This window comes from Cloeon dipterum, chromosome 3, assembly GCF_949628265.1.
Source record: "Cloeon dipterum chromosome 3, ieCloDipt1.1, whole genome shotgun sequence".
NCBI lineage: Eukaryota > Metazoa > Arthropoda > Insecta > Ephemeroptera > Baetidae > Cloeon > Cloeon dipterum.
In genome coordinates, this window is record NC_088788.1 from 290030 (window position 1) to 317807 (window position 27778).

A 27778-nucleotide genomic window follows, 5' to 3' on the forward strand; every position below is an offset into this window, starting at 1 on the left:
AGAGTTATTGCTGGCAGCGAGCGGTCTACGCGCACGCTGATGGACTCTGCCCGTCATCGAGCGGCCCGGGAGGCGGCCACAGAAAACCGCGGCCGACGGCCACTTCGTTGACAGGCCGAATACCCGCATTTTAGGCAAGTAAACAATCCTATTTGTGTTTTGGGGGAGGTGAGAATTCGCGGCCAAGAATTTTTTCAAGTTTTCGTTTGTTTTCTCGCGAACTTCTTTTCGGACTGGAGGTTTTTCGGTCTCAATTTGACAATGCCGACGCGGCCGACACTGTGGCCGACTCGACAGCCGGCCGACGGACCGAATTCGCCGTTTTAACATTGGTTCCAATGGGCGGGATAGGTGACGCGGGTTAAGGTCAGATGCAGGTTAGAGACAGGTCAGAAAGAGGTACGGTATTGTTGCGACTGAACATTTTGGTAAATTCGCGAATTGCTTGACGGGTTTTGGTCTCATATTGACCAGTTCTACTCGGCCGAACCGCCGGCCGAATTCGACGCATGGTTTTAGGCAAAAATGTATACTGTGCCGCAAGACCAAGTTCATCGACCCTTGCCATTGTTGTTTTAATTTTGTAACAACAGTCACTATATATTTTATAATTGGATCTTATTGTTAGGCTCGGTTTTAAATAGCATCATTAGAACCGTTGATTAATTTGCGTCGAATATTGTGTCACCTAAATTAATAAGTTAAATCGCAATTCAAAATTTGCGATACGTTCGAATCCCCTCATTTAAAACACAATATTTTTTTTTATGAAAAATTGAGAATGTGTAGAAATAAAAAAAAGAATTTCAGTGCAGAGAATAAAAGCCTTTTTTTGTAATTTATTAGTCTTCAGTTCTCGCATGCGAATTTTTAAATATTTATAATTGTCAAAATGGCTAGAGCCAACAATAGAATGAAGCAGGGAGCGGTCATCGTCGCGCTGCTGCGGGTTTGCACGATGAAAGTGCGGATCTGCATGGGGTTGAGGGTGATGTTGGCCATGTCCTCGTTGGGGTCGGGTCGTGGCAGCTGCTGGCTCGTTGACTCCTCGCCTTCGATTTTAAACTCGAGCCTCACGTTGTCGCTGAGCCATTGGTTTCCGCCCAGGATCGTCTCTCCGATCGCCATCTCTTCGTTAATTCTGTCAATCAAGCCCTAGGAAAAATAATATTTTCCGATTAAATTAAACTCGGGAAATTAAAATAGAATGGGCACCATGAGAGGGACGTTTATCGGCTGCGACAGTTCGGGGTCGTCGTTCTTTTCGAGGAAATGCTCAACTCGGACCAGCATGCCCTCGCCGTTCCACGGCTCCAAGGTCAAAAGGTTGACGTTCGGCGGTACCTCTCTCCTCAGCCCGGTGTACTGTCGCGAAATTTTATTTTTAGAAAAATGCTGATCCCTGAGTAATGAATAAACTGACGAAGGTGTTGTATTGTTCGCCCCACTGAGTGGGTGTGAGGTCGGTTGGCGTGATGAAAAGCCAGGGCGCGAGCACCATGCTGTCCCTGACGAGGCGTCTCGTTTTGTAAATCGAGGTCGGGTGCGCCTCCGTCTGGCCGAACAGCAGAATTTGCTTTCCTCGCGCCACGAGGCCCTCGCCGAAAGCAGTTTCATTCAAAGGCTCAGCAACACCTTTGTCGTCGTCAAACAGAAGACGGCGGTGAAGCTGGAATTGATGGGAAATTAAAATTTTAAAAAGATGTCGCGCCTTTAAAATGAAAAAAGACCAACCATGACTTCCAAGGTGCCGTTCTCAATACTTGAACCGCCCTGTGCTCTGTCGGTGATAATAGCGAGTTCTTCATTCTCCGAGTTTGCGGCGTGGTTTCTGATTGAAATGGAAGTGGTTATTGGGTAGTAATTTCCCGCAACGGGTTCGAAACTGGGGTCAAAGTCCCACGTAGGCCGGAGGTCTCTGTTTCTCTCCAGAATTTCTCGTCCATTCGAGTCGGTGTAGAATTTGCCGTTGGTCTCCCAGCCACTTACCGAGACCAAATTTATAATTTCTTTGCCGGTGTCGTCGCTAAAGAGGGGAATTATTTTCTTCACAGAGAAGGGTAAAACAATTATGATTCGTTACTCAATTGGAATGGGCCCAACTGTCCATTCCAGCTCGACGTGGTTGACGCCCTTGTAAATCCTCGTCACTGAGCTCACCCATTCATTCCAGACTTGGTGAATTTCGCTCACCAACTCGCCTATTTACATTTCAAATTAAATATTTTCAAGCGTTGCTCCAATAATTTTTGGCAAACCTGAGTAGGTTTCAATTATTGGAGGCGAGCCAGACACTGGAATCTTTTGATTGTTGACTGGCCGGAAAATGTAGGCGCCGGACGCGCGTCTGTCGGCGCCGAGATTATCTCCTTCCACAGCTTCATAGTACTGGAAATCTTGGCTGACCGCGTAAGTTTTGTCCGCTGCGATGTCCCTCACGGACGAGAGGCGCTTCAGATCGGCATCAAAGGTGACTTCGATGACCTGTGTTAAATTGGCAAATTAAATTTTAAGAAACAAATTCAAATTTAAACCATTTATTACGTCATTTGCAATGACCAGCTCTTCAGAAGGCTGAGGCGGCGGCGAGGCCGTGTTTGATTTTTCAACTCGGTATGATTTGAAGCCGAGAGCAGGAAGGTTTTCAGCCTGGAAAAGCAATTCCTGCGTTGCTGAGCTCTGGCGACCAGGAATGCTTAGCACCGGCGTCGGAATTTTCAGCATTTGTGTGTCAATTAACACGCCTATAAACAATCTTCGTTTAATTAATGCATTTAATAATATTCTCTCTTAATTACCAAGCTCATTACGGACTTGGTATTCAAAGTCCTGGACCGGGAGTCGGACGAACATTGAAGTCGCCTGCGCGAGAGGGTTGTACAGTGTTACCACGAATTTTTCCGCCTGCTCGGAAGTGTCGCACTTGCTGACGTTGGTGAAAAGACACGAGTGGAACTGCACCTCGGCCGAGCCTTCCTTCACCGTCAGTTTGCTAAATGCAATGAATTGAATAAAATTGTCCTCGCGCTCGGCATGAAAAAATGTACTTGAGTGCTTTGTCGGTCGTTTGGTGGCAATGCTCCATGCTCCTGTGCAGACGCAGGGCGTAGTCCTCGGCCACGTGTTGCTTTTCGGTGCCGGTGATCGCGTCGTGGTGCTGCATGATGCCCATCGCCTCGCGCAGCGAAGCCAAGTCCTCCCATTTTTCCTCGCGAAGATCAGCCAAAACAGTCAGTTGCTTGCACACCTGGTTTTCAATTATCGTTTACAATGAAGTGTAATTTATTGGACTTTGGTGGGAGCTAAAAGTACCTGAAGGAAGTTATTTCCTTTTCTCTCCATAAATTTGAGCGTGGGCCGCGAAGTGAAATAGCCGGTCCAGTAGCTGTAATCGTCGCTGGAATAGGGGAAAAAGTCGTCTTCTTTCGATGTCCACTCCTGGCCTGCGTCGTGCACCGCTTTCAGGTAGCACGAAGGTGTCGAGTACATCAGGTTGAGCTGCCCACCCTCTGCCTGCCTTTCGTTTGTGTACCTAAATAATGGCACCGCGAGTGGGTAATTTAACAAAAAGGTTATCGCAGTGCTATTAATCGTCGCTTACTTTATCAGCCTGTCTAAATTGTTGTACCAATAGCTGGCTTGTTGATAGCTGAAATCTGTGCCCATCGTCACCAAAATGTTGTTTGTTTTCATGTAGGCGCTTTGCTTTTCAATGTAGGAGATGAAGCTGTCCACCTGGCGTGAAAAATTAGATCGGTTTTGATTAATTGAAAATTTTAATTTACTCTTCTATCGACGTTATAGCCTGGGCTGTACAAATCGTCGATTATTGGCTCGTCGAAACACAAAATGTCGAAGCAGAAGCCACTAGGAGGGTAGTAGAAGTCGTGGTTGGCGCTCGTGAACAAGTACGACGCAGCGCCTTTTCGATTATCTCTCATTTTAGCGACGAATTTAATTGGAATTCTCTTTTCTCACCGTGATTGGCACTAGCCTTCCAGACAAGTTCCAGCTCTTTCTTGTCAAACCTGTTATTTTTGTCGGCCTGGTCGAGTCTTGCGAAGAAGAGTCCGTCGAAGCCCATCATGGCCATCATGGACGCCGTCTCCCTCGCGTGGCCGAACGGGTCGATTTGCCAGCCGATTTTCGGGCGCACGCAACTCGTGTTGAACATGTCGTCCAGAATCCTGAAATACATATAATACGCAACTTGTGGCATTTTATTTTTTAAGGGACGGTGTCGGTGCGCACTTGAATCCCCACGTGAACTGGTCAATAATGGACTGGTAGTGGGTGACGGCCTCGTCGTGCATGGCCCAGCCGCCGCTGATGAACTCCAACTGTCCCGATTCGACCAGCGCCTCCACCTTTTCCCTGGTTTCTTGGTTTTGCTTATCCCACCATTGACGGAAGTAGGCGGTCTCGACGTAGATGAATCTAAAATGTCCAAATTTGAATATTTAAAATTTAAAATCAGCCTTTGAGGTGAAAATTCACCGTCTGGACGGATCCTTTGGCAGCTCTGCCACCACCGAGTCGATGATGTATTGCACGCCGACTTGCTGAATTGAGTTTCTGTCGCCGTAATAGTACTGATCCACGGTTTTCAGCCAGCCAACGTCGTCGTGCGTGTGTGCGATCAAATGCACGTTCATCAATCCGTCTTTTGGCACCGGACATGACTGGAACATTATTTTTTTTAAAAAAAGGTCACACATTGAATTTGTCTGTGTTATATTTAGGTTTGATTTTATTTTACATATTTATCCTATTATGGTTTTGCAGTTTGCGCCTTTTGTGCACCTTTCAGTGTAATGCTATTTTTTTATTATCAAATTGTTTTAAAATACCGATTTAAAATACTCCAAAACCAATCAAACAGTCATTTGAACAAGAGGCAATTTAGTTTGCTATGCGGACACAACAGATCTAATAAAATAATATTAATTGGCAGGCGTAAAATCAGCTGAGAAAGATTATTTACAAATATTAATCAACGATTTATGTAAATGGATTTTCTTGAAATATCTCCTTGTAAAATTAAAATTTTAAATTGGACGCGCATCGTCAAAAGCCGCCAAATAAGAATAAAACAAATTTCCCCGATGAGAATATCACACGCATATAAAAGTAAATTTTCGCTTGAAAGTATTCAGAATTTACCTGATAGCCGCAGGTGGCTTTGGGCATCGGCGAAGATGAGGCCAAGGTGACGCAAAAGGCCGCCACGAAAAATCTGTCAAGTGCTCCCATAGCTGACTGACTGCGCGTGTTATCATCCAGATCGGCTCTTTTATAACTATATTCGGACGCATCTCATAATCAATCACTTGACTCTCTTAGGTTCGTTTTAGAGTAGTATAGTAGAGAGAGAGAGAGAGAGAGAGAAAGAGTATTCCACAATAATTATCTCGTGTGTCACGTGTGTATACTTCACGCAGCGTCAAGTGGGGTCACGGATTGGCTTGTTTGCTATTCATCAAAGAAATTGTTGCAGCAAACAGGAATTTGGTTCAGTGCTAATCAGCTTTCCTTGAGGTAGTTATCAATTTAAATAGCAGTGCAAACACCTCCTCATAGGACGAACGAGTTTTCTCGCGTTAAAATTAACCAATTTGAATGAATATGAAAGAATACACAAAAATAAATACCAGTAATTGCATTTTATGCTGAAAAAATGCATTTATATTACAGAACTTGAACAATTGAAGACTTTTCCTGTCATGAAAATACTAGTAATTAAACTCGTCAACTTCAAAGTTAAATATTTGTTTGAACGTAGAGTTTCGCAGCAAATAAAGGAGTATTAATACAGCACAGATCAATTGAAGATTATTTAATATGCATTACATTTTTTTATCATTAGTATATATTTATCATCCCATATCATGCGCCCTTGATTGGGTTTATAAAACGCAAAAGATAATATTTTTTGAATTGCCTCTCAAGCAGGCTTCTCTTTTATTTACCTCTGGAACTGAGTTTGCTACTTTTTGTTGAATTATTTTAAAAGAATACATGCGGTGACAAAGTAAAATTTTCACCAATTCAAAAGCAATCAGTTGAAACTCGGATATTGCAGATTTTCGATGGAATTATTAAGAAAAATTACCAAAGGTTTGCGTCGTCGATCCAGCGCGCATGAACTATTGACTGCGAATTAATTAATAATAAAAGTATGAATGTTAAGCCAGGAAAAAAGCAAATTGGGTGACGATCCGAGACTGACGAGAGCATCTTGGCGGAGCTCTTTGCAGCGCGCGAGAGGGTTAAATCAGTCTCCCATCAGCATCCTAATTACTCTCGATATTTTTATTGCTCGCCTTGCGGCGCTCTTGGACGCACGTGATTAATTAAATTAGCAACTCAAAAGCGGCGCCGCTCTCTGGTGCATTGTAATGTCACGCTGGATTATGGATTAAGGCTGATTCAATTAAATCAATATCATCCCTGAGAAATTAACCCATTTTTTTTTAATTTCAAAGGATGCCAAGACGCCAGAAGGCGGGTCCTTTTCTGGCCGCGAATTGCTGCTGGACGAGAGCATTTTTGCTGCTCTTTCGAGCGCGCGAGAGGGTTAGATTAATAAAGTGTGGTAAATAAGTGTGCCAACCTTCAAACCGCCGCCAATATTTAGGAAATTCAAATTCTTCCGATTCTTTACTCGCTCAAAATACTCACCCTGCGTGGCTCTTGTAATTTAAAATTAATTTCTTTAAACTAACAAATTAAAATAAATTGAAAAGGAAGGATCTAAATCAAGTGACACCCCCCTTGGCAAGTGGTCTTCAGATTTTGCTGAAATTCGGTGGAGATGTTGCCCTAGGGGACCTAAGTTGAACCCTAGAATATTAGGTTAAAATTCCAAAAATTGCCCATTTTACAGGGGTTCAAAATTTGAGATTTTTGAAAAAGGTGATGTTTTCAACCATTTGTAACTTTGACTCTGTTTGTGGTTAACACAAAAATTTTGTATCCAAAATGATCTACGTTTAATGCCAAACAACTTCCCCAAGATAAAAAACTTCGTAGGTCAATGGTCAAGGTCACTAAATTGGGGTCAAACTTTTCGAAAAAATCCCACATACCCTAGTACATAAAATTTTGAAAATTCAAAATAGCCAAAATGTGCCTCATATCCATGGTAACAACATATAAAAAATTGGCGAGACTTATTTTTTTCTTTTTCGAGATATATTGAATTGAGTGTTAAAAATCGATGTTTTCCGGGTCTTTTGATCGCAAATAAAAACACGTTTTCCGCTTAATCTCAGCTTCTATGGGTCCGATTTAGAAAAACCGCACACCATTTGATACGTAATGACCTCCCCTAGGTAGCACAAGTGATCATAAGGGTGCCCACCCCCTTCGAACCCTTAACCACCCCCTGGAAATCCGAAAAATTTATTTTTTCATATATTTACTATCTAAATCGATTAATTAAGCAAACTGCTAATCAAATATGTTCCAAAATAATTAAAATATAAAATATTTCAATTTTCTTTGTAGAAATAACTGTAAAAACGTAAAATTGCTCATAAAAAATTATTTAAGTTTATTTTAAATATATAATAATTTTGCATTTTTTTGTTTATTCAAAATGACTGAATTTTTTATTTTTACAATGAATTTTTGAATATATTTTCTATTTTACAGTGTTTTTTTATAAATATAAAGAAATGCAACCATTAGCAACAATGTTTAAAACACACAATTTTAACCAAATGCCAATGGTAAAACAATTATTAATAGTTGCATTTATTTATAATAATAAAATAAACACTGTAAAATAGAAAATATATTCAAAAATTCAATTTAAAAATATAAAATTCAGTCATTTTGAATAAACAAAAAAATGCAAAATTATTATATATTTAAAATAAACTTAAATAATTTTTTATGAGCAATTTTACGTTTTTACAGTTATTTCTACAAAGAAAATAGAAATATTTTATATTTTAAATATTTTGGAACATATTTGATTAGCAGTTTGCTTAATTAATCGATTTAGATAGTAAATATTTGAAAAAATATTTTTTTCGGATTTCCAGGGGGTGGTTAAGGGTTCGAAGGGGGTGGGCACCCTTATGATCACTTGCGCTACCTAGGGGAGGTCATTACGTATCAAATGGTGTGCGGTTTTTCTAAATCGGACCCATAGAAGCTGAGATTAAGCGGAAAACGTGTTTTTATTTGCGATCAAAAGACCCGGAAAACATCGATTTTTAACACTCAATTCAAAATATCTCAAAAAGAAAAAAATAAGTCTCGCCAATTTTTTATATGTTGTTACCATGGATATGAGGCACATTTTGGCTATTTTGAATTTTCAAAATTTTATGTACTAGGGTATGTGGGATTTTTTCGAAAAGTTTGACCCCAATTTAGTGACCTTGACCTTTGACCTACGAAGTTTTTAATCTTGGGGAAGTTGTTTGGCGTTAAACGTAGATCATTTTGGATACAAAATTTTTGTGTTAACCACAAACAGAGTCAAAGTTACAAATGGTTGAAAACATCACCTTTTTCAAAAATCTCAAATTTTGAACCCCTGTAAAATGGGCAATTTTTGGAATTTTAACCTAATATTCTAGGGTTCAACTTAGGTCCCCTAGGGCAACATCTCCACCGAATTTCAGCAAAATCTGAAGACCACTTGCCAAGGGGGGTGTCACTTGATTTGGATCCTTCCAAAAGAAATTTGATTAAATTAAATAATTCATTGAAAAATATTTCTAATAAAGGAGAATATAATAATTTCATGAATCTGGGTGCATTTTAAGTATTAAATTGAAATTAAGTTAAAAATTGGATATGATTGAATGCTAGAAAACGGTATTGCGCAAATATAACCCTTTTGTTTTCAAAAAGGTTGCCTACTAGATAAAAACCCACAGCCCAGACAAGACCCGCCTTTTGGCCCCTTTGCAACGATTTGAATTTTAAAAATTAACAAGATGAACTCGCAAGAATGACTCTGATTATCAAATTAAACAGCCGCCATACAGCGTGAACGATGCACCAGAGAGCGGAGCCAAGAACGGCCCTAGCTGTATAAGAGGCGCCGCTTTAGAAAAAAATATCACGAGCGTTGAAAAGCACCAAGAGGCGGCGCCCGTTCTGCCCGTCGATTGCTGCTCTACGAGCGCCTCTTGCTTGCTTGCTCTTTCAAACGAGCGAAATGGTTAAATCAGTGCGATACAGTATTTATAAATTTCGTCGGAAGTGGTCTCGAGTACTTTTATTTGTAATTTTTCAGTCCTATATATATTATGGGTTAAATTTGTTATGATTGCGTAAAGCTCAATTTTGGTGTTAAATCACTCCAAGTGGGGAGTGTTAATAATTAAAAAATAACTGTAAAAGAGGAGACAGGAAATACCATAAGATACATTATAATGCGATGATAGTATGTATATTTGAAATTTGTTTCAAAAGGGTGACTTTTATCACGGGCCCGCCAGCTCCCAGCAATATCCCTTTTAAAAGCGCGATATTGGCTTGAATGATTTTTAAAATAAAAAACGCTTGCAAATTTAAAAAACGAATTATTAAACAGTTGATCAGAATGGAAAAGAAGTTCGTGATCGTTGCAGATTTCGAGACTTTCTCGCTCGCAAAATTCGCCCGACGATTAATTGTGCCAGCTGCTTGCTTGCGAGCAGAGGGCAGATCCTATTTAAAATTGATGTTCAGCCACTGGTGTTTGCTTTTTGCTTGCATAAATCAAGCCGCGTCCGCTCTTGTCTAGCTTTTCGGCCGCGAGATGAGTCGACCCGCGTAAGCTGAAGGAGGCGTCCGGCCTTCACCGCGTCCGCAAGCCGCCGCTGGACCCGCTGGACAACGTCTGCTTCATCACAGAGTGACCGCATATCGAGATTATCGAGGGCATCAATCACATAACAAACCACACACTTCGTCAAAGGGGTGAGTTATCGCTCGCGCATTATTGTTGCAATTGGGCATTTTTATTATAATTTGAATTATCTTATTTTGTTACTTGCCTAATTTTTGCCAATTTAGCCGGCTAAAAGTCAGTTAAAACCGGCTCGTGCGATTGTGAAAAATGATTCGCAATCAGAATCCGGGATATAATCTGTTGGGATGTACACGGCGCTGATCGCTGATCCCCTTTCTATCATTCTGCTGCACCTCCATCGTGCGGTAGCGGAATTTTCATTTTCCCGCCGATTGGATTCAAAGCAGTGAGCAGCATAGAATTTGCTGCTGCAGGTCGCTTTCGGCCGTGTAGCGGCGCGGAGCCAATCAGAGAGCTGCTGCTGCCGCTGCTGCATTGGCGGGAACAGAAACTGGGCAAACACACCAACATTGCCGGAAAGAGGGGGAAAAGTGACAAAACCATCGCCGCCGCCTCGCTAGCGGCGCTAGCGCCATTTGCCATTAGACATTTAGACATTAGACTAATAGACGAGTTAATAGAGTAAGCAGGGCCTGTATGTTTTGCAACTGTCCCTCATCCATTTTGTGTATTTGTCCGATTTTCCCTTTCGACAATCTGATCTAAAGCACGTAATTAATTGGAAACCTCCGAATTTCGACACATCTTTTGCACACGAATATCTCAATTTCCCGCAGAGCAGCGTGAGTATGTATGTATTTACATAATTTTCCGAGATTCTTGCCTTGCATAGATTTGATTATGATCTCAGTCTCGTGCGTGAATCATTTGCTTTATCGTGGCTGCGTGTTTTTTAAGGATTTCATCTTTTGGTGTGTATTTTACAGTTGCATTACGCGGATGAAAATTCATGTGTACGTAAATTCGCTAAAACTTTTGCAACTGCGCTCGAATAAATTCGCATGTATGTATGAATGAAAATACATACATTCAAGCAATCGCTGGTTTTGGCACAGCGATTGCCGGTGCCGGTATCGATCCAAAAGATAGAAAAAATCCTTTTGAAAAACGAAGACGTGCAGTCAGGATAATGTGAGTTATTTATGTGCGAGACCCAGGTTTTAATCAAATCTTTTCGAGGCAATTTGGAAAATGTATGTACATTCGCTGCATGGCGGGAAATTGCGGGAATGTGTTTAAATCTCAGTCACGTACACCAATCATTTCCTGTAGCGTGACTGCAAAAGGCTTAGTGTTTACAAAATTTCAGATTCGGGTGTAATAAATTAATTTGCATGAACTTTGCAACTGCTTTTTATGTATGTTGCATGAGACTAGAGGTTTTTATCTGTTCTCTCCTGCGGTGGTGTTGACGCATTCCTCTTTGCAGCCTGGTTTCGACCGTCGAAAATGGAAATAATGCGCGGCCAGTAATGAAGTTTAGTACATTTTTAGGTGTACAAAAAGGTATGTATTAACACTATAAGGATTTTGTTTTTCATGCACGCGATGTATGCATTCGATTCGTCGCTGTTACATCTACTTTCAACCACACTCATTTCGTAAAATCCAGAACAAGAATTAAGATGATGAACCAGAAGCGTGGCAGCCAAAGTAAGTCTTTGAGCGCAAATCAGGCGCGTTGAAACTGAAAAGGGCCTTCCAAAAAAGGCAAAGAGGGACACGTCAGCCCTCGTCGAATTGTCACGAAAAAGAAAGATATCGCTTTTTGCCTGTGCATGACCAAACTCCTGAGTCACGAGTCCTGAGTCCTGACGCCGAGGCAAAAGGCCAAGGCCAAAGAAAACATAATATTGAGTGTAAAATAAGCATTGGAGAACTTAATCGGGGCGCCATATTGTTTTGTTTGGCAACTCTTTTAAATTATACGAGGTAATTTTATTTAATAAAGCGTCTACTAGTTTTGCGGTACGTTTGAGGATAGAGGAGCGTTTCCAGTTTCCAGCCCAGGGTTCCCTCGTCAAAAATCAAGGATTTCCATTATTTAACAAACGATTTCCTTCAAATCTAAAATTATTGCTATCTATTGGTATCTTCAACGAATTTAATCGATTATTTTGTGTTCTGTCTTGTTTTAGCGGAGAAAGGAGAAAAAGCAGCGCAGCCGAAGGGAGGAAATAATCAGGAGGATCAAAGTAATGCAGCGGTGTTTTACCTTAATTAACCGATCTAGTCAAACCAAGCAGTTTTTTTAAAAGACTTTTTAGAAGTAGCTTTCGCGCAACACTGAAAAGGATTTCTCTAATATCAGCGGTATTTCGTTGAGCCAAAATAGATTTTCGCAGCTGTAAGTTGCGAGTAATCCTGTCGGAATATATTTATTTTTAGGCTTACGTTGCCTCTGCTTTAATTAATAATTGATGCAGCGATCTGCACCACGGGAAAATGGTAAGTTGGGAATCGCTCTCTACACGCACTGCGTACTCAAAATTTAGCGTCTGCTGACGCTCGTGATAACTAAAATTGAAACGACCTCTCATGGCGCGAAATACTAACCGTTTCCGGGATTAATCCGGAGAAATGGTGGTCTTTTGCGCAATGGAAAAATTGCGAACCCTGGAGGTTTGACGCACAAATTTCTAAGAAAGTTTGCATATTTTTCAGGCTGTTTTCTTATGGAACGGAAGGTATTTCTTCAATTTCTGGTTTAAAACAAGTTCGCAAAAGATTCATTACAAATATTTTCTCACGAAAAGTACCCATTTTTAAAATTTCAATTTTTTGGGGCTTTGAAGCCGGCGGCTGCCCATAAGTGACTCAAAAATTTGACGGCCGGATGAGACCTCTACATAGAATCTAATATTAATTTTGGTAAAATTATTTAGTCATTTTTTATGCGTCCTAATCTATTTTTTGCATTGAATTCTTGGCTCTCATTTTTGAGACCAATTTTTTATATTATTTATTTTGCACTTTAAAACTTGTCTGCCATCCATTTAGTTCTTGGAAATGTTTAAGAAACTAGGTGTGGTAAGAATCGGAAATATAGCAAAATAATGTTTCAATCGGTGCCAGTTTTTGCAAAAAATAAAACTTATTTATACACATTTAATCCTGAAGATTAAGTTTTCTGAAGCTAAATCAGTATTATAACACCCTTATTCAATTGTTTGCGTGACGTTGTTGGCTTCAAATCTTGGTGGGCTTCGTGTTTTTTACGGAACCATCTAAATTACTTCCTGGAATATTCAAAACGTAAGAAAACAAGGCATCTGATGGTCAAATGCATTAGTTTTTTATTTTAAAAAATATTTGCAGTCCTTTCTGGATTCGGTGCCAATGCGAATGAATTCCTCTGCTCTGTTTTCAGAGTTTCGTGCGAAAGGAGTGTCAAGTTTACGCCCGGACTGGTATGTATTTCTGATTGCCGGGATCATCTCAACAAAGCCCTCGCGGGTGGCAGAGCAGTGCGCATTGTTTTGCTAATTTACTCCATAAAAAGGCGAGTCTGAGACTCTACGTTAAACTATAGGCCAAGGAGCTGGCATTTGGTTATCTTGGACCAGCCGGCATGAAAATTAAAACTGAAATCTCTGTGCACGCCCTAGAAGTGCGTGCAGCTGCACTAAAACGCTACGGACGCGCGTTGGACGATTTTAAAAATTAATTTCCATCACTGTAGCCGCTTATTGTCCGAATGGAATAAACTGAAAGCCGTCTCAGCAGCAGTAGTTGTCACGTACACCAATCGGCGGAATAAGTCTACATTTTATTTAAAATTTCTTATTTTGGTGTAAGTATTTTAGTTGCTTTACGTTATCATATGTGTGTTTTTGCACAAACTTTGGTACTGCGTTTTAATAAATTTCTGTCTAAGCAATCGCTAGCTGGCGACAGCGATTGCCGGTAATATGCGGATCAAACCTAAACGAACGGAGCCTTGCAGTCACGGTGAAGTAAGTTAATTTTTACACAGGTTTTTTTAATGAAATCTTAAAAATATTTTTAGAGCATACGTTGCTCCATGATGTTTGCATTCGTCTGTGCAGCATGGATTTTATCGCAAAATATGCAAATTATACTAGAGGAAAATGGATTTCCCAAATATCGGCGGTATTTGTTGAGTCGAAACTAATTTCCGCGGATTAAATAAGAGTATAATTATTATTTTTGGCGGCTATAATTATTGACTGTCGATTTGCTGCGGTGTGCAGCAGGGGAAAATGGTAAGTTTGGCAATATTCTACGCTCGCTACTCAATCATCAACAGGCACAATCTGCTTGTTTTGCGTCTGCTGCCGGCGCATTGCTGAAATACTTCTCTTTGCTCACTATTACTCCTGCGTCTACGGTTTCTCGCACTAATTTCTTTATAAATTTGCATTTTTCCAAAGAGTTCTCTAGAATGGAAGGTAAGACGGTTTTCTTCAATTTCGATAACGCTCCTGAAAGTTGCTTTCAATTTGTATTCTTTCTAGAAATATGCAGTCAATTTAAATCCTTATTTTGGCTTTGGAATCGATTCAAGGTAAGAATTAAAAAAAAAACTGCATTGTGTTGCCTGCAGTAAGCAGTTGGACAAATTTGAAGCCGAAAGATGGATACTATTAAAATATAATGGATTTTTTTTAATATGATGGAATGTAAATTAGAAGCCTCAGCCGCGAGTTTTAAATTTGCTGATGGCGGTGCCAGCTTCTCCAGTAATTGTGCAGTATGGTGTGCCGAAAGCCTTTTTTTATCTCGACCCTTTTTCACCGGTGGCTGGCAGCCCAGCCAGTTTCACGGCGGCTGCGCACGTCACTCTAAAAGTTTGATGGCTGCCTGCGTAACCTTTTACATAATTTAAATTCCTTGTTCTGCGTTATGCTTAGTTTGCATTTCATTTTAAATTATACATTAGCTTCAAATTTTAAGACGGAACCATCTGGATTTTTTGTTGGAATAGCCGGAAAGGTAAAAAATTAAAGTTACGTGAAACAAGGAATTGAACGATCAATTTATTTTTTATTAAATTTTAAAAATTATGCTTGTTTATGCGCTTATGAACTCTGTGCCAATTTGATTGAATTTACTGCTCTGTTTTCAGAGTTTTGTAGGAGTTTGACTCCCGCAATGGTGAGTACTTCGGCGTAGCGGCGGATCTTCTCATCGAAGTCTTCGCTGGTGACAGTGCAGAGCGCTTTTTGCTGTTGGTTCGCTATATTATTAAAGCGGCGCGGACCTACTTAAAAAATTTATTCCTCGATTGTTAAAAAAGACTGCAGCCGAGATGAAATAATATCTTTCATGCTGTAATGTATAGCCGTGATCCCATTCTATCATTCTGCTCTTTCCTGCAATGGTGGAATTTGAATATTTCCGCCGGTTTCATCGGCAGAAAATTCCTTGCTGCTGGTTACTCCCATCCCGCATCGGCGTGTAGCCAATCGCAGCGCTACAACTGCTGCTGCTGCTAAATTTGCGGGTAGCCCGTGGAAACGCGAACATTGACGAAATGAGGGGCAAGTGCGACAAATAATCCAATTTCAGGAGAGGAGCAATGCTGAGAGATGCGAAACAACAGCAAGACGGAAAGGAGTGAGTAAGGAGTTAGGAGTGAGGTGAACGTAGCTGGTCAGCCCCCCACCACCGCTTCCCCTCTTTTAATGACTGGCTGTCTCGCATCTCCTTACCAGCACCGTCTTCTACTCCCAGCCTAACTCTCCTTCAGTCATCCTAATCCAATGCATTGCTGCTGCGCCAGTAAACCTAAGCGAACAAGCGTGCCTGGTAGATGGCCTCGGAGGTCGGAGGCGGCCACCGAGGGACACCGGCCGATTGATTACAGAATTTGGGGTGAGTACAACCCCGCAATGCAAGATTGTGTGCGCGTGTGTTCAATCCGATCGTTCGCGAACATTTTATTGCAGCGTCAAATTCTTGTGCGAGCGCCCGCAGTGATTTCCACTGCTGCTGCCGCCGACATTACATTCTTCCGTCCGTCGAAACTATTACAAGAATTTTTCCTTGCTGCCGTTTTGCCTAAAGTGATTATTTTGTCTGCTTCCCAGGCAGAACGTGAACTGCTGGGTGGCCCTTTGCCTGTTGGATGGAACTACGTGGCGGCACCTGCCAGGAACCTGTGCTTCCGAGATTCGATTGTGGAGGCGCCACTGCTGCGCGGCGCCAGTTGAACAGACTCAACGCTGCCATTGCGTGTTTCCGAAACGTTGTGATCGTGCGGCGCCGAAAATGTCCGAGGCCCACGAGGGCCTCCTCAAGCGGCCAACCGGAGACGCGAGGCCTTCACCCTGGCCGCCACTGCCTGCCGCAAGCTAGACCACGTCCCTCGGTCACTGTCGGTGAGTTTTTATCACTGCTCTGCGCATAGCTTCAGCTGATAAGCGTGACCATGTTCAGAATCCTGCGAGCCGGGAAGCGCGGTGGCCATGTTTTCTTTAAATTAACACCTGGCGCGGATGATGCCTACCTGAGAGCCTCGGCGTCGAAGATGAGGCGCGCCGTCTGCTCGAATTTGGTCTCTTGAGTCGGCTGCGTCAGCCGTGTCGAGGCCGCGGCCGCCCTCGAGCCAGCCCTGCGCCATCCGCATCACGTAGCCCCTCGGTGGCCCCCAGCCTGCATCCCGGTTCCCGCCGCCGCTCTCCAGCCACTTGGGACGCGTCTGCTCGTCCAGTTCGGCTTTGGACTTGTTGCGAAACTGCAGGTGTGGTTCGAAAAGCAAAGACGAGCCTTTTGAAGCGTTTCAGAAATAGACAAACGTGCAATTGGACCAACTTCCAGCAGGTTTGATCTTTTAATCCGAGTTCTTAACTTCATTTACTGCGGTTTGGCTGCTTCAAGGACAGCATCTTCGACCCTTTTATTGTAATAAATGCTGCCACTGCTGCCTAATTAACACTCTCGCGTCCTTTTCTCCTGCGAATATTCATCGTCATAAAATTTGCTTATTCTTTAATCACTCATTTATTGTGTTATTATTTGTTGCCAGGGGGCCGCGACGGCAAGCCAAAGTCCAAAAAGCCGCAGGACAACGACGAGTCGGACCAGTCGGGCGACGAGGAGAAACAGCAAGCCCAAACTGCAGCTAGTCGACGACAAAACGTCCGGCCCTGGCGAGAAATAGAACAAAGAAGGATTCGCTCCTCGCGGCAAGCCCTCCAGGCGCGGCCGCGGAGGGATATCTTAAAGAGGTTTGAGTTTGTCGTGGTTCAAGTCGAGACAGCGCGCCAGCCAGCCGTGAGCACAGCTGGTCCGGCTTGGAGCCGTCGTTTGGTAGCAGCGAGCACGCCTAATATTGTAAGCCACTGCTTCAGCTCACTCAGAATGTTGAGAATCCTGCGTGGCAGCAAGCAGTTGCCCCGTAGTTAAAAACCCTGTAATAATTTTGTTTCTTTGCCAATAAAATTCATCGAAAGCTGACATGAATCATTCGTTTTACTAACAATCGTTTCCAGGATATATTGAGCAAAACAGCTGATCGACTAGAGTAAGAAAATCGCTTTGTTTACTAAGCCTAGCATAGTATTTGGCTCTGGCAACAGGTGGCATAGAATTCGCGATAAAGAGACCTCCTACTGTAGCCTGCTGTCCTAATACTGAGAGCCCGTATTTAGAAAGGAAAAAGAGTAGCGAAAACAGCGTTCAAAATGGCTCATTCGTATCAGGTTAGCAGGAAGCAAAAGGAGGTACAGAAAATCCTCCTTTTGATGCCTCCTACCGTCTCATGCTGGCCGCGTACATAAAGCCCGATTTTCACTGTGTTCCTCGTGCCTGTCTCTAGCGTCTAAGAGCTGCTAAAAATTGAGCATTTTGTATCCACTCTGCAGGAGACGGTAGAAGGTATCAAATGGTCAATTCTGCGTACCTCCTCTTGCCGCATGCGAACCCAGTACTAAAACCCGATTTTAACGCTTGCAATGAGAGCAGAAGCTTCGTATAACATTAAAAATTGATCATTTTGTATCCAGTCAGCAGGAGATATTAGGAGGTATCAGAGTGAAGAATTGTCTCTTTTTGTCACGTGCTTACTTTACGCTAGATTTATACGCGAATGGGCGGTTCATTTTGGTGCTGAATGCCAGATTCACAGGCTTCCATTATTAGTGTGGTTGTGGCGGTAAAAATCAAATGCTATCCAGTATTGCGTAATATCGGTTTATTCTTGAATATACCTTACAAACTTAACAAAGATGAATATATTTATTCGAGTAACACACAATTAAATAGTTTAAGAATACAAAATATAGTATTTCGGGGACCATTGCGGCCTTTTCTGAAGTCGAAAAATGTCAAAATGACGTCATTTGCGTTTTTTCCGGCGCTGCGGCACTGCCATTGAAGGCCTGCGCTGAGCAATACCTGATGAACGCTTCACGGTTCAGCTTCAGCACCGTCTCTTATACAATAGTCTTGCAGGTCCGCTAAATCGGGGAGGATAATTTGAAGGATTCCCTGAAAAAGGGAACTGGAGGAGCAGACGCGCGTCTTAAGTGGCTGGAGAGCGGCGGCGGGGGTCGTGATGCAGGCTGGGGGCCGACGAGGGGCGGCTACGTGATACGGATGGCGCAGGGCTGGCTAAAGGGCGGCAACAGCGGCGGCGTCGAGGGCGGCCGCGGCCTCGACACGGCTGACGCAGGCGACTCAGACATCAAATTCGAGCAGACGGCGCACCTCATCTTCGACGCCGAGGCTCTCAGGTAGACATCATCCGCGCCAGGCGTTTATTTTGAGAGAGCATGGCAACCGCGCTTCCTGGCTCGCTGGATTCAGAACATTGTCACTTATTAATTAACGCTGTGTGCGCACAGTAGCAATAAAAACTCACCGAGAGTGCACGAGGGACGTGGTCGAGCTTGCGGCAGGCAGTAGCGGCCAGAGGGAAAAGGCCTCGCTTGAGGATCAAGTCTGGGATCATGCACAGCTTCTTGGCCCGTGCCGGCGCCGGGTGGTCACTCGTACAGCAGGCTGGCTCCGCTCAAGACTCATGACATGAGGGCCGTGGAGGACATGAGCGTGTCGTCACATCCACGCCCAGACAAAGCGGCGGAACCTATGCTAGTCTCCGAATCGCACATCATCTCGACCGCCTGCGCCATAATATGATGCTGCGACTGGGAAAAAATGAATAAAATAAATTCTTGGTCAGGGAAATCAAATAAAAATACGAGGAGGTTTTGTGCAAGAACCACTCACCAATAAGCAGACAATGCGGAATGCAGTGAATGCGGTGGAACGCTGTTGCAAGTCGGCGTTGGCAGTCGCTTATTGTACTGCAAAGCCTAGTCGCAATTCGCGACCACAACCACAGCAGCCAGCAGTCACGTTCTTCGTGGGAAGCAGACAAAATAATTATGTCAATTTAGGCAAACCGGCAGCATAGCAAAAATTCTTGTTACGTAATAATTGACGGACAAAAGAAAGTGAAGTTGGCGGTGCAGCAGTGACAATCACTGCACGCACTGCCACAAGAATTTACGCTCAAATAACATGCTCGCAAGCGATCTGATTGAACTCGGCGCACGCACATGCTACAATGACTCACACAATATTTTTAAGATCTAATAATTAATAAACCTGTGCAAAAATTAACTTACTTCACCGTGACTGCAAGTCTCCGTTCGTTTAGGTTATATTACCGGCAATCGCTGTCGCCAGCTAGCGATTGCTTAGACATAAATTTATTAAAACGCAGTTGCAAAGTTTATGCATAAACGCACACATACGATTACGTAATGCAACTAAAATACTTACACCAAAAAATGAAATTTTAAATAAAATGAAGACTTATTCCAGTCTCTATTAGGAAATGATTGGTGTAAGTGACAACTACTGCTGCTGATTGTGAGACGGGTTTCATCTTATTCCATTCAGACAATAAGCTGCAACAGTGATGGAAATATGAATTTTTAAAAACGTCCAACGCGTCAGTAGCGTTTTAGTGTAGCTGCACGCAATTCTGGGGCGTGCAGACAAGAGATTTCAGCTTTAATTTTCATGCCGGCTGGTCCAAAATAAACCAATGCCCGCTCCTAGGCCTATAGTTTAACGTCTCTGGCAAACTCGCCTTATTATGGCGCAAATTAGCAAAAAAATGCGCACTGCTCTGCCACCTGCGAGGACTTTGTCGAGATGACCCGACACGCAGAAATACACCAGTCCGGGCGTGAACTTGACGACGCTCCACTAGCACGAGACTCTGAAAACAGAGCAGAGGAACTCATTCACATTGGCACCGAATCCAGAAAGGAAAATACTTTTTTTAAATAAAAAATAATGAATTTGACCATTAGATTCCTTGTTTTCTTATGTTTTGAATATTCCAGTAAATAATTCTGATGTGGTTCCGTAAGACACACAAAGCTTACCAAGATTTGAAGCAAACAGCGTCACGCCAACAATTGAACATATTGAATAAGGGTGTTAAAATAATGATTTGGCTCCAGAAGAAAACTTAAAAATAGATATTTGGGACGCATAAAATATGACCAAATAATTTCACTACAATAAATATTCGATTCTATGTAGAGGTCTCGGCCGGCCGCCAAATTTGAGTCACTTAAAGCCAGCCGCCGGCTTCAAAGCCCCAAAAAAATTGAAATTTTAAAAATGGGTACTTTTCGTGAGAAAATATTTGTAATGATCTTTTCCGAACTTCAGTTTCAAACCAGAAATTGAAGAAATACCTTCCGTTCCATAAGAAAACAGCCTGAAAAATATGCAAACTTTCATGAAGAAATTTGTGCGTCAACCCTCTAGGGTTCGCCAATTTAGCATTGCGCAAAAAACCTCCATTTCTCCGAATGGAACCAAATTTATATTTCGCGCCATGAGAGGTCGTTTCAATTTTAGTTATCACGAGCGTCAGCAGACGCTAAATTTTGAGCGCGCAGTTTGTGTAGAGAGCGATTCCAAACTTACCATTTCGCCCCTGGTGCACGCTGTAGCAGATCGCTGCATCGATTGTTAATTAAAGCAGAGGCAACATAAGCCTATAAATAAATATATTCCGACTGGATTACTAGCAAGTTACAGCTGCGAAAATCTATTTTGGCTCAACGAAATACCGCTGATATTAGAGAAATCCTTTTCAGTGTTGCGCGAAAGCTACTTCTAAAAAGTCTTTTAAAAAAACTGCTTGGTTTGACTAGATCGGTTAATTAAGGTAAAACACCGCTGCATTACTTTGATCCTCCTGATTATTTCCTCCCTTCGGCTGCGCTGCTTTTTCTCCTTTCTCCGCTAAAACAAGACAGAACACAAAATAATCGATTAAATTCGTTGAAGATACCAATAGATAGCAATAATTTTAGATTTGAAGGAAATCGTTTGTTAAATAATGGAAATCCTTGATTTTTGACGAGGGAACCCTGGGCTGGAAACTGGAAGCGCTCCCCTATCCTCAAACTTACCTCAAAGCTAGTAGACGCTTTATTAAATAAAATTACCATGAATAATTTCAGAGTTGCGAAACCACACAATATGGCGCCTAATAAGTTATTCAATGCTTATTTTTTCCCCAATATTTCGTTTGGTTTGGCCTGGGCCTTGCCCCGGCGTCACGAGGTTGGTTGGTAATGCACAGGCACAAAGCGGTTATCTTCGTAGTCTTGAGAAATTCGCTGAGGAGTGTCCCTCTTTGCCTATTTTGGAAGGCCCTATTAATTGTTTTAACTATTAGACTTACTTTGGCTGCCACGACATTTCAATCAAGGAATAGGCACAGAATCCAGAAAAGCAAAAAAAGTCATCTTGTAAAATTTAAGAAAAATACTGACCGTCAGATTAATAATACACAAGCTCAGCTAGAATTAACGCCAACAGCTTGCGTGGGCTGGCGTTCACTTAAAATGCCAAGAATTCAAAAGGTCGCAGCACAAAAAAATTCCAGAAAGTAATTTAATAAAAATAAATGTTCGATATTACGTTGAGGTCTCAGCCAGCCTGGCTCCGCCGCGCCGGCCGCCAGAGTCAAAATTTTAAAATATTCATGGTAACAAAATGTCTTGCATTAATAACCACAATGAAACCGCGCCAGCCGCAGAACCGAGGCCAGCCTGAATAATTATATTCCGACTGGAGAGTATTTCTTTCGCTTTTTCGGGAGAGCACTTTTGTTTAAACGCGCCCGATTTGAGCTGAAAGGGTTTCCCTGGCTCACCTTCTGGATTTTGGATTTCAGCAGCTTCCTCTGCATCGCTGCTCAGTGTGAAAAGTGGAAGGAGACACCTGTGAACACTTTTTTTTCTCGTTAAACGAAACACAAAATAGCAAAAAGCGATTATCATTAATAAAAATAAAATTAAATAGAAAATAAAACTTCATCAAAGAGGAATTGCTGTGAATTTCCCCGCAAAATCCTTTGCTGCCAAATGAGGCTCAACAAGTCGAATTGAGAAGTACAAAAAAATTTTGAGAGCTAACAAGAATGTCCAACTGAATGCCCAACATTGTTTGTCGGACACGAACCTGACAAACAGGTGTGACCATGACAATACTTGCCACCGAACATCTTCGTCGTCTGCTTCACTGCATCGTTTCTGTATGATTGCACTCTTTTTTGGAACTTTGGAGGCCTATGCAAAAATCTTACTAAATAGCAAAGATGACTAACCATTACCAAACTACGCAGAAAGATGTGAATTGCATTTAGATTAGATTTTAAAGCAAGTCATTTAAGGGATTGTGCATGTAAATATATAACAGACGAATCGAATGCATTGATTATGCACATAAAACTAATCCTTGTTGTCTTAAAGTATGTACACACTTTTGTATACGTAAAAAGTACCTAGTGCACCCCTAAAATACATACCAAAATAAAAGACTTTTAAAAATTAAGGCGCAGTCACGATTCAGGATATGATTGGTGCGTACAAGACTAAGATTTCGACAATTTCCCGGCAAGCAGCGAATGTACATGAATTTTTTAAATTGTCTAGAACAGATTTGATTAAAACCTGGGTCACGTACGTAAATAAATAACAATATCCTGACCGCATGTCTTCCTTCCTCAAAAGGAGTTTTTCCATATTTTGGTTCGATGCCGGCTAATACATACTACAATACTACATATAAGAGGCAGGTGGCTGGCAAGGGGACTCGTCTTCCTTTTTACAAACTTGAACCAAATCAATGCACCCTGAATTCAATACGCAGAAATGTAGACACAAATTTCTAGCATTGACTTAAAGGTCGTGTGTAGATAGAAAAGAAAAATCTGTTCTGACCTTTGTTTTGTAGGTTTGTTTGCAGCCGTTACACGGGACTGGACCATCGTCCCAGTAGCCGGCACCAGAAAGGGACGCTTCAGGTTTCAACCTCGACGTCATGAAAGCAGTCCCGCGAGCCTGGTTCCAAACTGGGCATCGTCATCTCGCTCAAATTCGACGTCTCACATGAGGGTCCTGTGATGCAATGCACTGCAAGTCAGGGGTGAGAAAATGTCACTGCGCTGCAGTGAGAAAATCTCACCCCACCGCATGTCACTGCTGTTACGTGTGAAAACAACTCCCCTTTGAATCCCCAAGAATAGTGGCATGCGGTGTGATGAGATATTCTTAATGCAGCGCATTGACATTTTCTCACCCCTGACTTGCAGTGTGGGGATTGGGAAATAAACAGAAGGAATTTAAGGGAAAAAGTTAACAGCAGGGTATTCCCACTCGCGCCACAGGCACGAGCAGGATCCCTCTGCTGGGAATTAAAAGGAAAGGGAATTTAAAGGAAAAGGAATTTACAGGAAAAAGGAAAAGGTTAATAGCAGGGTATTCCCACTCGCGCCACAGGCACGGCCAGGATCCCACTACTGGGAATTAAAAGGAAAAGGAATTGAAAGGAAAATGGAAAAGGTTAACAGCAGGGTATTCCCAGCCGCACCACAGGCACGGCCAGGATCCCACTACTGGGAATTAAAAGGAAAAGGAATTGAAAGGAAAATGGAAAAGGTTAACAGCAGGGTATTCCCAGCCGCACCACAGGCACGGCCAGGATCCCACTACTGGGAATTAAAAGGAAAAGGAATTTCAAGGAAAAAGGAAAAGGTTAACAGCAGGGTATTCCCAGCCGCACCACAGGCACGGCCAGGATCCCACTACTGGGAATTAAAAGGAAAAGGAATTGAAAGGAAAATGGAAAAGGTTAACAGCAGGGTATTCCCAGCCGCACCACAGGCACGGCCAGGATCCCACTACTGGGAATTAAAAGGGAAAGGAATTTAAAGGAAAAAGGAAAAGGTTAACAGCAGGGTATTCCCAGCCGCACCACAGGCACGGCCAGGATCCCACTACTGGGAATTAAAAGGAAAAGGAATTGAAAGGAAAATGGAAAAGGTTAACAGCAGGGTATTCCCAGCCGCACCACAGGCACGGCCAGGATCCCACTACTGGGAATTAAAAGGAAAAGGAATTTAAAGGAAAATGGAAAAGGTTAACAGCAGGGTATTCCCAGCCGCACCACAGGCACGGCCAGGATCCCACTACTGGGAATTAAAAGGAAAAGGAATTTAAAGGAAAATGGAAAAGGTTAACAGCAGGGTATTCCCAGCCGCACCACAGGCACGGCCAGGATCCCACTACTGGGAATTAAAAGGAAAAGGAATTGAAAGGAAAATGGAAAAGGTTAACAGCAGGGTGTTCCCAGCCGCACCACAGGCACGGCCAGGATCCCACTACTGGGAATTAAAAGGGAAAGGAATTTAAAGGAAAAAGGAAAAGGTTAACAGCAGGGTATTCCCAGCCGCACCACAGGCACGGCCAGGATCCCACTACTGGGAATTAAAAGGAAAAGGAATTGAAAGGAAAATGGAAAAGGTTAACAGCAGGGTATTCCCAGCCGCACCACAGGCACGGCCAGGATCCCACTACTGGGAATTAAAAGGAAAAGGAATTGAAAGGAAAATGGAAAAGGTTAACAGCAGGGTATTCCCAGCCGCACCACAGGCACGGCCAGGATCCCACTACTGGGAATTAAAAGGGAAAGGAATTTAAAGGAAAAAGGAAAAGGTTAACAGCAGGGTATTCCCAGCCGCACCACAGGCACGGCCAGGATCCCACTACTGGGAATTAAAAGGAAAAGGAATTGAAAGGAAAATGGAAAAGGTTAACAGCAGGGTATTCCCAGCCGCACCACAGGCACGGCCAGGATCCCACTACTGGGAATTAAAAGGAAAAGGAATTTAAAGGAAAATGGAAAAGGTTAACAGCAGGGTATTCCCAGCCGCACCACAGGCACGGCCAGGATCCCACTACTGGGAATTAAAAGGAAAAGGAATTTAAAGGAAAATGGAAAAGGTTAACAGCAGGGTATTCCCAGCCGCACCACAGGCACGGCCAGGATCCCACTACTGGGAATTAAAAGGAAAAGGAATTGAAAGGAAAATGGAAAAGGTTAACAGCAGGGTGTTCCCAGCCGCACCACAGGCACGGCCAGGATCCCACTACTGGGAATTAAAAGGGAAAGGAATTTAAAGGAAAAAGGAAAAGGTTAACAGCAGGGTATTCCCAGCCGCACCACAGGCACGGCCAGGATCCCACTACTGGGAATTAAAAGGAAAAGGAATTGAAAGGAAAATGGAAAAGGTTAACAGCAGGGTATTCCCAGCCGCACCACAGGCACGGCCAGGATCCCACTACTGGGAATTAAAAGGGAAAGGAATTTAAAGGAAAAAGGAAAAGGTTAACAGCAGGGTATTCCCAGCCGCACCACAGGCACGGCCAGGATCCCACTACTGGGAATTAAAAGGAAAAGGAATTGAAAGGAAAATGGAAAAGGTTAACAGCAGGGTATTCCCAGCCGCACCACAGGCACGGCCAGGATCCCACTACTGGGAATTAAAAGGAAAAGGAATTGAAAGGAAAAAGGAAAAGGTTAACAGCAGGGTATTCCCAGCCGCGCCACAGGCACGGCCAGGATCCCACTACTGGGAATTAAAAGGAAAAGGAATTTCAAGGAAAAAGGAAAAGGTTAACAGCAGGGTATTCCCAGCCGCACCACAGGCACGGCCAGGATCCCACTACTGGGAATTAAAAGGAAAAGGAATTGAAAGGAAAATGGAAAAGGTTAACAGCAGGGTATTCCCAGCCGCACCACAGGCACGGCCAGGATCCCACTACTGGGAATTAAAAGGGAAAGGAATTTAAAGGAAAAAGGAAAAGGTTAACAGCAGGGTATTCCCAGCCGCACCACAGGCACGGCCAGGATCCCACTACTGGGAATTAAAAGGAAAAGGAATTGAAAGGAAAATGGAAAAGGTTAACATCAGGGTATTCCCAGCCGCACCACAGGCACGGCCAGGATCCCTCTGCTGGGAATTAAAAGGAAAGGGAATTTAAAGGAAAAGGAATTTACAGGAAAAAGGAAAAGGTTAATAGCAGGGTATTCCCACTCGCGCTACAGGCACGAGTTAGATCCCACTGCTGGGAATTAAATGGAAAGGAATTTAAAGGAAAAAGGAAAAGCTAACAGCAGGGTATTCCCACTCGCGCCACTGGCACGGGCGGGGCCGCCCTGCTGAGAAAATTAAAGAAAAAGAAATTGGACTCACCCTAAATGTGCCCGTGGTCCTCGATCGTCGGCTGGTGGTCGCTGGCCCCTCAATCATTGCTGCAGACAAGTACCGCGCACGTCATCCTACCGTCACTGCCAGTTAAAGACTAATGAGTGTTAAGGAGAGTAAAGGTACCTTTACTCTCCTTAATGAGTGTGAGAGTAGGAGCAGCGAAGCAACAGCAAGACACCAAAACAGGGGAAGGAGTGGGGGCAATCGTTGCTTGTTTAATGGTTGATCGCTCCCCACTCCTTCCCCTCTTTTGGTGATTCTGGCTGCTTCTCCTTAAGTGCCACCGCTAGCTACGCATGCGCACATGTGCCGTCTGGCTCCGCCTCCTACTTCACATGCACAACGTTTGGCTTTTAGCCCGCGAAATACGCTTGCCTGCAATCACGCGCTCCGCGATTCAAAGCCAATTTATTAAAATTTTACATATATTTAGTTTTTTTAAACTATCGGCAGGACCAATAAACACGAATAAAATTTTTCGATCAAATATTTCGTCCTGGTCCCGGTCAAATTGCGCCACGTTCATCAAACTCCCGCATTTTCATTGTCGAATTGATTGTTGACCTTGTCACTCAACAAGGGAATTCGCGTTTGGTTGATGAAAGTTGCGCAATTTTACCTAAACCAGAACGATTTAGTTAATTTTGCGATTCCTTTAAATTGCGGTATTTTTTACAAATTCTAATTAATTATTAATGTTTTTTAAATTCGAAGAATATAGACTAGTAAGCACAATTTTTCCGCCATCAAAGTGCTGTAAGTACATAAAGAGTTGCTCGCGATTATGTGACGAAAACGCGAGGAAATTCTTGGCCACCAGATTAAGAAATAATAAGTATTTGCACTCACCCGAAAATGTGGAAGTCGGCCGCCGGTCAGCCGAATTCCACACCATCCTTGGTAGCTATCTGGTTGTCGCTAGCCGGTCAATCATCAATCGCGGCTGCAGACCAGCACCGCGCACGTCATCCTCCCGTCACTCGACGTCGTGAACGCGAGCCTGGCGCCAAACTGGGCATCATCTTACTCAACTTCGACGTCGCACATGAGGGTCCTGTGATACAATGCACTGCAAGTCAGGGGTGAGAAAATGTCACTGCGCTGCAGTGAGAAAATCTCACCCCACCGCATGTCACTGCTGTTACGTGTGAAAACAACTCCCCTTTGAATCCCCAAGAATAGTGGCATGCGGTGTGATGAGATATTCTTAATGCAGCGCATTGACATTTTCTCACCCCTGACTTGCAGTGTGGGAAAAAGGAAAGAGCAGGGTCACACCCACAAGCGTCTAAAACACAGGCGGGCATGACCCTGCTGGAAATTAAGTTTAAAAGGGAAAATTAATTGAAAAAGGAAAAAGCAGGGCCACACCCACAAGCGTCAAAAACACAGGCGGGCAT

General features: G+C 43.0%; 1 protein-coding gene and 1 long non-coding RNA gene across 10 annotated transcripts; one reads left to right on the plus strand and one right to left on the minus strand.

Annotated features, from left to right (window-relative positions):
- Window positions 1-842: 842 nt before the first annotated feature.
- On the minus strand, window positions 843-5297 carry LOC135939193 (lysosomal alpha-mannosidase-like). Its single transcript, XM_065483426.1, has 16 exons — window positions 5164-5297; window positions 4498-4682; window positions 4252-4437; window positions 3979-4187; window positions 3786-3922; window positions 3602-3735; window positions 3313-3532; window positions 3048-3247; window positions 2799-2992; window positions 2545-2744; window positions 2259-2484; window positions 2084-2201; window positions 1735-2026; window positions 1424-1669; window positions 1216-1365; window positions 843-1155 (listed from the first exon to the last, which is right to left on the minus strand). The coding sequence occupies exons 1-16, from the start codon at window positions 5251-5253 to the stop codon at window positions 871-873; spliced, it is 3072 nt and encodes a 1023-aa protein (XP_065339498.1). The 5' UTR covers window positions 5254-5297; the 3' UTR covers window positions 843-870.
- A 4415-nt stretch (window positions 5298-9712) lies between these two features.
- Window positions 9713-17242, plus strand: LOC135940473 (uncharacterized). 9 transcript variants are annotated; one of them, XR_010574872.1, is made up of 7 exons: window positions 9719-9927; window positions 11959-12015; window positions 13191-15287; window positions 15353-15658; window positions 15874-16164; window positions 16223-16606; window positions 16812-17242. It is a non-coding gene; the product is annotated as an uncharacterized LOC135940473 (long non-coding RNA). The 9 variants fall into 9 exon arrangements; XR_010574877.1 differs by having other exon boundaries at window positions 9727-9927; window positions 13191-14348; window positions 14910-15658; XR_010574878.1 differs by having other exon boundaries at window positions 9733-9927; window positions 13191-13230; window positions 14910-15658.
- The last annotated feature ends 10536 nt before the right edge of the window (window positions 17243-27778 follow it).

Coding starts and splice junctions, on each gene's coding strand:
- LOC135939193 (XM_065483426.1), bottom strand. CDS start 5,253: ATGGGAGCACTTGACAGATTTTTCGTGGCGGCCTTTTGCGTCACCTTG. Junction 3,248..3,312: donor AAGGAAATAACTTCCTTCAG/GTACTTTTAGCT, acceptor ATTGAAAACCAG/GTGTGCAAGCAACTGACTGT. Junction 2,993..3,047: donor ACGACCGACAAAGCACTCAA/GTACATTTTTTC, acceptor CATTGCATTTAG/CAAACTGACGGTGAAGGAAG.